The 12159-nt window shown below is 39.3% G+C and overlaps 1 protein-coding gene across 7 annotated transcripts in view; it reads left to right on the top strand.

Moving 5' to 3' along the window:
• Positions 1-443: 443 nt before the first annotated feature.
• The window catches only part of SLAMF6 (SLAM family member 6), a 47314-nt gene continuing 35598 nt past the window's right edge, over positions 444-12159 (top strand). For all 7 annotated transcript variants that reach the window (XM_045841610.1, XM_045841609.1, XM_045841608.1 and 4 more), the window contains exon 1: positions 444-573. In XM_045841610.1, the coding sequence (XP_045697566.1) occupies positions 474-573 (100 nt within the window). In that variant the 5' untranslated portion in view covers positions 444-473. The remainder of the gene's footprint in view (positions 574-12159) is intronic.

Genomic DNA, 12159 nt, shown 5'->3' with positions numbered 1-12159 from the left:
TCCCATCACACATGGCTATTTGTTTAAACCCTAGCCTGGATGCTCCTCTGTAACCCCATTTCCGACTCCTCCCACAATCGGCTACATCTGCTAGCACTTCTATATTTTCCACCTTTCTTGACTGTCATAATTAGTCCAGGCAGGTGTGGCCCCATGGCATGGGGCAAACTATCACTGTAACTGGGGAGGTGCCTCCCAGCAACATCACAGGTCAAAGTCATGCCCCTCTCCCAAGCTCACACAAACTATTCAGTATTCCTAAGAAGCTAGCCCGCTGTTATCGGTATGCAAAGTAACTCTCAATTGCTGTGCTGCTGCTCTTCCCAGCCCCACCCCCAACTAGGCTTGTTGGGGTTTTCGGGGCTTCTTAGCCTATACTCAGCTCTGAACCTCATTTTACATCTGTTATATTGCCACACCTCTAAGAGGAAGGGAAAGTTTCAGTAAGAAGCACTTTCAGATTACTACAAAAAATGAACTTGGCTGCCGTGGAGTCTCCAGCAGCAGTCTCCTATACTAAGAGCATGATCTGGCTGTTCCAGTTTCTCACGCTTGTCTCCTGCCTTGGCTCAGGTAAATGCCTAAATGGACCCATGTAGTTACTGAGTGACTCCCTGGTTTTGTGTAGCTTGCTCACTCTAAATCACCTATACATAGGTGTCTGAATGTCCCTCTGCCAAGGGTCTGGGTTGGGCTCACAGTGGTGCCTGATAACCTGTTACCTCCTCTCAATTTAGAATGTTAAATGGTTACCAAATTAGTTGTGTCTGCATTTAAGGAAATTGTCTCCTGGGACATGGGAAATGAGTTTTTATAAGACAAGACTCTTCCAGGTTTATCACCAGCATGTTGTAGAATAAGAAGCAGTAAGATTGGGAAAATAAATCATTTTGCCCAACTAGCTACTGTCTTACTGTGCAACATCAGCTACATTATTTATTCCTCCTGGGCCTCACTATTCTCATCTAAAACACTGAAAATCCATGAATCAATTTAGCCAAAATCTCTAGGCCCAACAAAAAGCACTAGAAATAATCTTGTTAGTTTCTGTTTACTATTTTTTTTAAAAGAGTTCTCCAGCTCTCTTTCTTTGATACAAATCAGGAGTTAGGTGGTAGTCCAGCAGTACTTTATATGGCAGAAAAAAAGGAATTATCTGACACTGCCTGCTTCTTGTTCCATGCTGCTCATTATGTAAAACATGCAGGTGTATGTCATGTTTGGGTAACCACAAGTGGTCCACTGGGACCAAAGCATATGATTCAGGAACATATGGGGCAGGAGACAAGACAGGAAAGTTAGGTCAGAACGAGCTCCAGGGTAGGAGATACAAATAACTAATATTTGCTGAGTGTCTATTCTGTTTTCCAGTCATTTGACCAAGTGCTGTACACGCATTATGTGCATAAGCCTCATGACAGTCTGTACTATTATTATCCCCATTTTTATATGAGGAACTACAATAATATAAATAACTTACCAAATTTCATTAGCCTGCAGGTGGCAAGCCCTTGTGATAGTTCTGAGAAACAATGGCATGTTGAACAAACATGGCAGGAGCACGAGAAAAAAAAGGACAGAAATAAGAGTGACTGTAGATGTAGAATTACTGGCAATGGGAATGAGAGGAAAGGTGAATTCATTAAGTCATCCAATAAATATTCATTGAACACTTACAGGATGCCTGGTGTTAGGCTGGAATTGTTCAAGAAAACAGACAGACTCAGTGAGCTAAAGAGCAGGGTTTATTAGCAGGGAATAAGAGGCAAAGTACAGCCAACGAAGGCAGGTTAAGACTCACTTGGTTGTTCTTAGGTCAGGGTTTTTAAGCACAAAACCCTGCGAAGGGTAAATGGTTGTGATGTGAGAGTCTGATTGGCTAGAGCTGGTTGCTGGGTGCCATTTCTGCTGACCATTGTTCTTTTTTTTTTCTTTTAATCTTTGTTCAAGTACAGTTTTCTCCCTTTTACTTCCATTCCAGCCCACCCACCCAACCCTCCCCACTTCCCTCCCATTACCACCCTCCCCCTAGTTTTTGTCCATGTGTCCTTTAAATTGGTTCCTGTAAACCCTACCCATTCTCCTCTGAAATTCCCTCTTCTCTCCCCTCTGGTCACTGTCAGCCTGTCCTCTATTTCATTGTCTTTGGTTATATTTTGCTTGTTTCCTTGTTTTGTTGTTTAGGTTCCTGTTAAAGGTGAGATCATATGGTATTCATCTTTCACTGCCTGGCTTATTTCGCTTAGCATAATGCTTTCCAGCTCCATCCAAGCTGTTGCAAAGGGTAGGAGCTCCTTCTTTCTGCTGCATAGAATTCCATTGTGTAAATGTACCATAGTTTTTTGATCCATTCATTGATGGGCATCTAGATTGCTTTTAGCACTTAGCTATTGTAAATTGTGCTGCTATGAACATCGGGGTGCAAAGGCTCTTTTGTATTGGCGTTTTAGTGTTCTTAGGATATAGTCCCAGCAGTGGAATTGCAGGGTCAAAAGGCAGATCCATTTTTAGTTTTCTGAGGAAGTTCCATACTGCTTTCCATAGTGGTTGTACCAGTCTGCAGTCCCAGTGCACTAGGGTTCCCTTTTCTCCACAACCTCTCCAACATTTGTTGTTTGTTGCTTTGTTTATGATGGCCATTCTGACTGGTGTGAAGTAGTATCTCATTGTGGTTTTAATATGCATCTCTCTGATAGCTAGCGATATTGAACATCATTTCATGTGTCTTTGGATTTTTGTATGTCCTCCGTGGAGAAGTGTCTGTTTAAGTCCTTTGCCCATTTTTTAATTGGGTTGCTTGTCTTCTTAGAGTGGGGTCATGTGAGTTCTTTATATATTTTGGAGATTAAATCCTTGTCTGAGGTATCATTGGCAAATATGTTTTCCCATACAGTTGGTTCTTTTTTTATTTTGATACTGTTTTCTTTAGCTGTGCAGAAGCTTTTTATTTTGATGAGATCGCGTTTGTTTATTCTTTTCTTTATGAGCCTTGCTCTAGGGGACATGTCAGTAAAAAGTTTCTGCTTGAAATATCTAAGATTTTCCTACCTACGTTCCCTTCTAGGACTTTAATAGTGCCACGGTTTATATTTAAGTCTTTTATCCACCTTGAATTTATTTTTGTATAAGGTGTAAGTTGGTGCTCGAGGTTCATTTTTTTGCATGTAGCTGTCCAGCTCTCCCAACACCATTTGTTGAAGAGGCTATTTTTACTCCATTTTATGTTGCTGCCTCCTTTGTCAAATATTAATTGACCGTAGCTTTTTCTTTTTTTAAGATTTTATTTATTTATTTTTAGAGAGAAGGGAAAGAAGAGAGAAAGGGAAAGAAGCATAAATGTGTGGTTGCTTCTCATGTGCCCCCGACTGGGGACCTGGCCAGCATCCCAGTCATGTGCCCTGACTGGGAATCAAACCAACAACCCTTTGGTTTCCAGGCCAGTGCTCAAGTCACTGAGCCACACCAGCCAGGGCCTTCTTTTTCTTAAATAAGTCCCTTTAACATTTCATGTAATAATGGCTTGGTGTTGAGGCACTCTTTTAACTTTACCTTGTCTGGGAAGCACTTTATCTGCCCTTTCATTCTAAATGATAATTTTGCTGGATAAACTAATCTAGGTTGTAGGTTCTTGCTTTTCATCATTTTGAATACCTGCTGCCAGTCCTTTCTTGCCTGCAAAATTTCTTTTGAAAAATCAGCTGATAGTTTTATGGAAACTCCTTTGTAGCTTACTCTTTTTTCTCTTGGTGCTCTTAAGATTCTCTCTTTATCTTTAACCTCTGGTGTTTTAATTATGATGTGCATTGGTGTGTCCTCTTTGGGTCCAACTTGTGTGGGACTCTCTGTACTTCCTAGGCTTATATGTCTATTTCCTTCATGAAATTAGGGAAGTTTGCTTTCATTATTCTTTTCAAATAAGTTTTCAATTTCTCGCTGTTCCTCTTCTCCTTCTGGCACCACTATGATTTGAACGTCGGTATGTTTGGTGATGTCCAAGAAACACCTTATACTATCCTCGTTTTTGAATTTTTTTCTTTTTACTGTTCTGGTTGAATGCTTATTTCTTCCATATGTTCCAAATTATGGATTTGAATCCCAGCTTCATCTCCTCCACTGTTGGTTCCTTGTAGATTTTTCTTTATTTCACTCAGTGTAACCTTCATTTCATCTTGGGTCTTTTTTATTTTGTTGCCATGCTCAATAAGTTCTTTGAGCATCCTTATCACTAGTGTTTTGAACTCTGCATCTGATACATTGGTTATCTCCATTTCATTAAGTTCTTTTTCTGAGGTTTTGTTCTGTCCTTTCATTTGGACCATATTTCTTTGTCTCCTCAATTTGGCAGTCACCCTGTGTTTGTTTCCATGTATTAGGTAGAGCCACTGTAACTCCCTGTCTTAGTGGCATAACCTATTATACAAAAGGCTCCTATAAATTGTGTAAGGAGGAGCTATAGGTAATCACCAGGGTGGAGCAATCACCGCTTTGTGGCTCTGTGTGGGGGAAGATGGCTCATAGAGGAAACAATGCTGCTGCCTGGCTTCTGGACATTTGCCCAGCGCTCACCTTGCACAACTCACACCCTTCCAGTTTTTGCCCGGGTAATAAATCCAAGAGGTGGTTTGTTTGTGTAGGTTTTAAGTCCCTGTGGGTCCTTTAAGCAGAGTTTCCTGACATTCTGGTAATTTTTTCCACCTCCCCAACCCCCCCCCCCTGGATTTTACAGCCAGAAGTTAGGGGATTTATCTTCCTGGCATTGCAACCCAGGACTGTGTGGTCTGGACTTGGGCTAGAATCACTTTCTCCCAAGGTATCCATCCCCATTTTTGTTCACCACACATGCATGCAGGACCACCCATTCCGCTGCTGCTGCCTCTACCCCACAGCACATTTCCACACCCCTCAGCCTGTTTCTGCATCTCTGCCCCTCCTATACATCTGGATAAATGTGGCTTCTTTAAATCCTTGGTTGTTGGACTTCCATACAGCCTGATTTTCTGATGGTTCTGCATGTTCTTTTAAGGTCTAATTGTAATTCATTCTGTGGTTGTGTGAGGAGGTGAAGCATGTTTACCTACACCTCCATCTTGACTAGAAGTCCTCAGAACTGCATTTTAAGAAGCTCTCTTTGCTTTTGGGTAGAAATGGGACTCCATTTTCTTGACAATATCCTTTCAAAATAAAAGTTTTTAATTTTGATTAAGTCCAATTTTTCTATTTTTTCTTTGTTACTCATGCTTTTGGTATTGTTTCTAAAACTCTATTGACAAACCCAAGGGCCGAAAAATTTAAACCTGTTTTCTTCTAAGAGTTTTATAATTTTAGCTCTCATATTTAAGTCACTGAAACATTTAGAGGCAATTGATGTATAGGTGTGAGTTAGGGATCCAACTTCTTTTTTTTTCATGTAGGTATGTAATTGTCCCAACACCATTTGTTGAAGCAACTTCTTTCCTCATTGAATAATCTTTTTTTTTTTAAAGGAAGCAAGAAAAAAAATTATTCTTTTTTTCTAATTTTATTTTAATCATTGTTCAAGTACAGTTTTCTATCCTTTACTCCCATCCCAGCCCACCCACTCCTCCCTGACCACCTCCCTCCCATTTCCAACCGCCTCCCCCAGTTTTTGTCCATGTGTCCTTTATATTTGTTCCTGTAAACCCTTCCCATTCTCCCTGAAATTCCCTCCCCTCTCCCCTCTGGTGGCTGTCAGCTTGTTCTCCATTTCAGTGTCTTTGGCTATAATTTGCTTGCTTGTTTGTTTTATTGTTTAGGTTTCTGTTAAAGGTGAGATCATATGGTATTTGTCTTTCACTGCCTGGCTTATTTCACTTAGCATAATGCTTGGCAGCTCCATCCATGCTGTTGCAAAGGGTAGGAGCTCCTTCTTTCTTTCTGCTGCATAGAATTCCATTGTGTAAATGTACCATAGTTTTTGATCCATTCATTTACTGATGGGCACCTAGGTTGCTTCCAGCACTTGGCTATTGTATATTGTGCTGCTATGAACATTGGGGTTCATAGGTTCTTTTGGATTGGTGTTTCAGGATTCTTAGGATATAATCCTAGCAGTGGAATTGCTGGGTCAAGAGGCAGATCCGTTTTTAGTTTTCTGAGGAAGTTCCATACTGTTTTCCATAGTGGTTATGCCAGTCTGCAGTCCCACCAACAGTGCATTAGGGTCCCTTTTTCTCTGCATCCTCTCTAACACTTGTTTATTTCTTCGTTTATGGTGGACATTCTCACTGGTGTAGAGTGGTACCTCATTGTGGTTTTAATTTGCATCTCTCTGATGGATAGTGTTGCTGAGTATCTTTTCATGGGCCTCTGGATCCTCTGTATGTCCTCCTTGGACAAGTGTCTGTTCAAGTCCTTTTCCCATTTTTTAATTGGGTTGCTTGTCTTCTTAGAGTGGAGTCAAGTGAGTTCTTTATAAATTTTGGAGATTAAATCCTTGTCTGAGGTATCATTGGCAAATATGTTTTCCCATACAGTTGGTTCTCTTTTTATTTTGATACTGTTTTCTTTAGCTGTGCAGAAGCTTTTTATTTTGATGAGATCACATTTGTTTATTCTTTCTTTTATGACCCTTGCTCTAGGGGACATGTCAGTAAAAATGTTTCTGCGTGAAATATCTGAGATTTTCCTACCTATGTTCTCCTCTAGGACTTTAATGGTATCACAGTTTATATTTAAGTCTTTTATCCACCTTGAATTTATTTTTGTATAAGGTGTAAGTTGGTGCTCAAGTTTCATTTTTTTGCATTTGCTGTCCAGTTCTCCCAACACTATTTTTTGAAGAGGCTATTTTTACTCCATTTTATGTTACTGCCACCTTTGTCAAATATTAATTGACCATAGAGACTTGGGTTTATTTCTGGGCTCTCTGTTCTGTTCCATTGGTCTATGTGCCTGTTTTTATGCCAGTGCCACGCTGTTTTGATTACAGTGGCCTTGTAATACAGTTTGGTATCAGGTATTGTGATCCTTTCTACTTTGCTCATTTTTCTCAAAATTGCAGCAGTTATTCAGGGTCATTTATGGTTCCATATAAATTTTTGAAGTGTTTGTTCTATGTCTGTGAAGAATAGCATTGATACTTTCATAGGTATTGCATTGAATCTGTAAATTGCTTTGGGTAAAATGGGGACATTTTGATGATGTTAACTCTTCCAGTCCATGAACACATATATGTTTCCATTTGTTTGTGTCTTCCTTGATTCTTTTCTTCAGTGTTGTGTAATTTTCTGCATACAGGTCTTTTACCTCCTTAGTTAATTTCTTTGCAGGTATTTTATTTTTCTTTTTGCTATTTTAAATGGGATTTTTTCTTGATTTCTGCTTCTGCTGTTTCATTGTTGGTGTACAGAGATGCCTTCGATTTCTGGATATTGACTTTGTATCCGCTGTTTTGCCAAATTCATTTATTAGGTCCAGCAGTTTTTTGGTGGAGTCTACAGGATTTTCTATGTACACTATCATGTCATCTGTAAACAGTGACAGTTTTGTTTCCTCCTTTCCAACTTGAATGCCTTTTATTTCTTTTTCTTGTCTGCTTGCTGTGGCTAAAACTTCCAGTACTATATTGAATAGAAGTGGTGAAAGTGGACAGCCTTGTCTTGTTCCTGATCTTAGTGGAAAAGATTTTCATTTTTGCCCATTGAGTATGATGTTGGCTGTAGGTCTCTCATATATGGCCTTTATTATGTTGAAGAATGCTCCCATTATTCCCACTTTGCTGAGTGTTTTTATCATAAATGGGTGCTGTACCTTATCAAATGCTTTTTCTGCATTTATTGATATGATCATGTGTTTTTTGTCTTTGCTTTTGTTTATGTGGTGTATTACATTTACTGATTTGTGAATGTTGAACCATCCTTGCATCCCTGGGATGAATCCCACTTGGTTATGGTGTATGATCATTTTAATGTATTGTTGGATACAGTTTGCCAATATTTTGTTGAGGATTTTAGCATCTATGTTCATCAGCGATATTGGCCTGAAGTTTTCTTTCGTTGTTATGTCTTTATCTGGTTTCGGGATTAGGATGATGTTGGCTTCATAAGTAGAGTTTGGGAGTCTTCCATCATTTTGGATCTTTTGGAATAGTCTGTGAAGGATATGGGTTGGCTCTTCCTTACATGCATTGTAGAATTCTCCTGTGTAACTATCAGGTGCAGGGCTTTTGTGTGTCAGGAGTTTTTTGATTACTGCTTAAGTTTCATCTGCTGTTATTGGTCTGTTCTGGCTTTCTGCTTCTTCTTCATTGAGTTTTGGAAGATTATATTTTTGTAGAAATTTGTCCATCTCACCTAGGTTTTCAAATTTCTTGACATTTCTTCATAGCAATTTCTTACAATCATTTGTATTTCTGTGGTATCAGTCGTAATCTCTCCTCTTTCATTTCTGATTGTATTTATTTGGGTCCTCTCCCTTCTTTTCTTGATAAGCCTGCTTAAAGGCTTGTCAATATTGTTTATCTTTTCAAAGAACCAGCTCCTGGATTCATTGATCCTTAGTATTGTGCTTTTAGTTTCTATGTCATTTAATGCTGCTCTGATCTTGGTTATTTACTTCCTTCTACTTGTTCTGGGCTGTCTTTGTTGTTGTTCCTTGAGTTCTTGTAGGTGTAGAGTTATGTCATTTATGTTGTTTATTGAAATGTTTCTCTTATTTAGGTAGGCCTGTATCACTATGAACTTGCCTCTCAGGACTGCCTTGGCTGTGTCCCATAAGTTTTGGGTTGTTGTGAGTTCATTTTCATTTGTTTTGAGAAACTTTCTGATTTCTTCCCTAATCTCATTCTTCCCCCATTCATTGTTTAATAGCATGCTATTCAATCTTCATGATTTTGAGGGTTTGGGGTTTTTTTCCCTTGTGGTTGGTTTCTAGTTTCAGTCCTTTGTAATCAGAGAAAATGCTTGGTATGATTTAAATTTTCTCGAATTTGTTGAGGCTTGTTTTGTGTCCTATCATGTGGTCTATCTTTGAAACTGTTCCATGTGCATTTGAAAAGAATGTGCATTTAGCTTCTTTGGGATGGAGGGCTCTGTATATATCAGTCCATTTCACCTAGGGCATTGTTCAATGCCTCAATATCTTTGTTGATATTTTGTTTGGACGATCTGTCCATTTTTGACAGTGGGGTGTTAAAATTTCCTACTATAATTGTGTGGCTGTCAATATCTTTCTTGAAGTCCTCTAAGATTTTCTTTAGTATTTGGGTGCTCCTATGTTGGGTGCATATATATTTACAATATTTGTGTTTTCTTGGTGGATTCTTCTCTTGAGTATTATGATGTGACCTTCTGGGTCGCTCTTTACGGCCCTTTTTTTGAAGTCTATTTTGCTGATATGAGTATTGCTACACAGGCTTTTTTTCCTGTCCATTTGCTTGGAAAATTTGTTTCCAGCCCTTCACTTTCAGTCTGTGTAAGTCTTTTGTCCTGAGGTGGATCTCTTGTAGGCAGCATATGTGTGGATCATGCTTTCTTATCCATTCAGATATTCTATGTCTTTTGATTGGAGCATTTAATCCATTTATGTTTAAGGTTATTATTGACAGGCACTTATTCATTGCCTTTTTCATACCTGTGTTCCTCTCTCTCTCTCTCTCTGTCTCTCTCTCTCTCTCTCTCTCTTTCTCTTTTCCTTCCTTTCCTTAAAGCAGTCCTTTTTGTATGTCTTGCAGTGCTGGTTTGGTAGAGGTGTATTCTTTTAGACTTCTTTTGTCTTGGAAACTCCTTATTTGGCCTTCTATCTTGATTGAGAGCCTTTCTGGGTAAAGTAGTCTTGGTTGCAGGCCTCTAGTTCTCATTACTTGGAATATTTCTTGCCATTCTCTCCTGGCTTGGAGCGTTTCCATTGAGAAGTCAGCTGCTAACCTTATCGGAGCTCCCTTGTATGCTACTTACTTCCTGTTTCTCCCTTACAGCCTTTAAGACTGTCTTTATCTTGGAATTTTGCCATTTTAATTATGATGTGTCCTGAGGTGGGTCTCTTTGGGTTCCTCTTGATTGGGACTCTCTGTGTTTTCTGGATTTTTGTGACCTTTTCTCCCATCATATTAGGGAAGTTTTCCATCATTACTTTTTCAAACTGGTTTTCTAGCCCTTGCTCTTCTTCTCCTTCTGGTATCCGTATTATATGGATATTATTATGTTTCGTATTGTCTTGCATTTCTCTTAATCCCTCTTCATTCTTTCTGAGCCTCTTTTCCTTTTCTTGCTCTTTCTGGGTGTTTTTCTCTACTTTGTCCTCCAGCTCACTGATCTGATCTTCCACTTCATTGATCCTGCTTTTGATTCCTTCTACTGTATTTTTCAGCTCAGAAATTGTATTCTTCATTTCCTCTTGACCCTTGTTGATAGTTTCTATTTCCTTTTTCATGTTGATATAGTTTGCAGTGAGTTCATTGTAGTTTCCCTGTAGTTTCTGGTAACTCACTGTGAGCTCATTGAGCTTCCTGATAACCATTGTTTTGAACTCAGTATCTGATAGTTCAGTTGCCTCTATTTCATTTAGCATTATTTCTGAGGCTTCCTCCTTTCCTTCCATTTGGGGATTGTTTGTTTGTCCTCCCATTGTTTGTGAGACTCTTCTTGTTAGCTTCAGCTTCTTAAATTGATTTGTTCTGGCTCCCTGGGTTTATGGTGTGAACTTCTGTTGTAGAATACCTGTGAGGTTCAGTGGTGCAGTCTCCTTGATCTCCTGAGCTCACTGGTCTTGGTATGTCATTTGAGTAGGCTCTGTGTTTGTCTTTGGGTTTTGATTGTTGTTGGGTCTTTTTTGGTGGGTCCTTCCTTCCAGCTGCTTAACTGAGGGTCACTCTGTCCACCGTCTTTGTATTTTGTTGTGCTGGTGAGGGAAGGTTGTGTTGAATCTGGTTCTTCTATGTGTACAAGGTTTTGAGGATTCTCTCTTACTCTTGTTGAGTTGTTCGTACTGGATAGTTCCTCCACTATTTAGTTATATTTCCAGATAGGTCCTGGATTGAAGTTTGTGTGGTTTTCACTCCCTCCTTCACCTTCTTCTGTTTTTATCTGTTGGTGATTCCTATGTTGTTGGGTTTCCTCTTCCAGTGGGTATCCTGGTGTTCAACACTTCCACCCACTTTTTTTTGTGATCATTTGGAAGGGGAAGGCAAACTGGTTTAAGACAGCAAGAGAGTATTCTATGACATTTACAGTAGCAGGCAGTAGAGAAGAGATGGGATATCCTTTGGCTATGTTAACCGTGTTAACCGTGTTAACCGTGATCTTCCACCTAGCTAGCCACTTTTAAGAAAGGATGGAAAGAAGATAAGACACTTGTTGGGGAGGGAAGGATTGTGAGTTGGATCTAGAAAGCAGCGAGGTTGTGGGAGGTTAGATTCTGAGGTAACGTGAGAGTAAAGGATATTAAATAGGTGTAGTGTATGAGAGAATAGTGTTAACCACTATAGTAATAGAGTTCAGGAAACTGTGAAGTGGGCTAAGATCCAGGAAGGGTGTGAAGTGTTTGCAATTGTATGGAACAGCAATTATTTACAATAATAATGGAGCAACAATTACATGGCAGAATCTATGTGATCTGGATAACAAGAATAGGGAGTATAGGACCTTGAGTAGTATGCTAAAAGAACACAGGCGACCTGAGTGACAGATTAGCAATACACTATGAAAAAGAGAACAGGGAAAACCTGTCAAATGATGCAATATAACCAGCCAAGCAACTAAGACTATATATAAAGAAGAGGAATACAAAAATACTATTAAAATAAAAGATGTAAGAATGATGAAAAAATAATACAAATATGCAATAATTTACAGGTTCTCTGTAATAGCAAAATGAATTTTGTCTCACCATCTCAACTGTTGGGATGCCCCCTCTTTGGGTCCCTCTCTGGTCTTTTCACACTTTCAGGTCTTTTTGTCTCACGTCTGGTTTTTCAGTGTCCACTATAATTTTTGGTCTCTTATTTTCATATATGATGGGGTACTGTTGTCTGCTTGCTCTGTTCCTCCATAGGTCAGCTAGGTTTTTCTCCCGTGTGCAGGGAGAAGTGGAATCTTCTCCCTCCTACCCTGTCACCATCTCCCCTCTCTAATCCTAGATTCTTAAGTGTGGAATGGTATGAGATTTTGTTAAATACTTTATCTGTGTTGATTGAGATGATTT

Source organism: Phyllostomus hastatus, unplaced genomic scaffold (genome assembly GCF_019186645.2).
Source record: "Phyllostomus hastatus isolate PE091 unplaced genomic scaffold, TTU_PhHast_1.1 phas_contig_36, whole genome shotgun sequence".
Lineage (NCBI taxonomy): Eukaryota > Metazoa > Chordata > Mammalia > Chiroptera > Phyllostomidae > Phyllostomus > Phyllostomus hastatus.
Note: the sequence above shows the minus strand (reverse complement) of the source record. Positions and strands in the feature narration are given on the sequence as shown.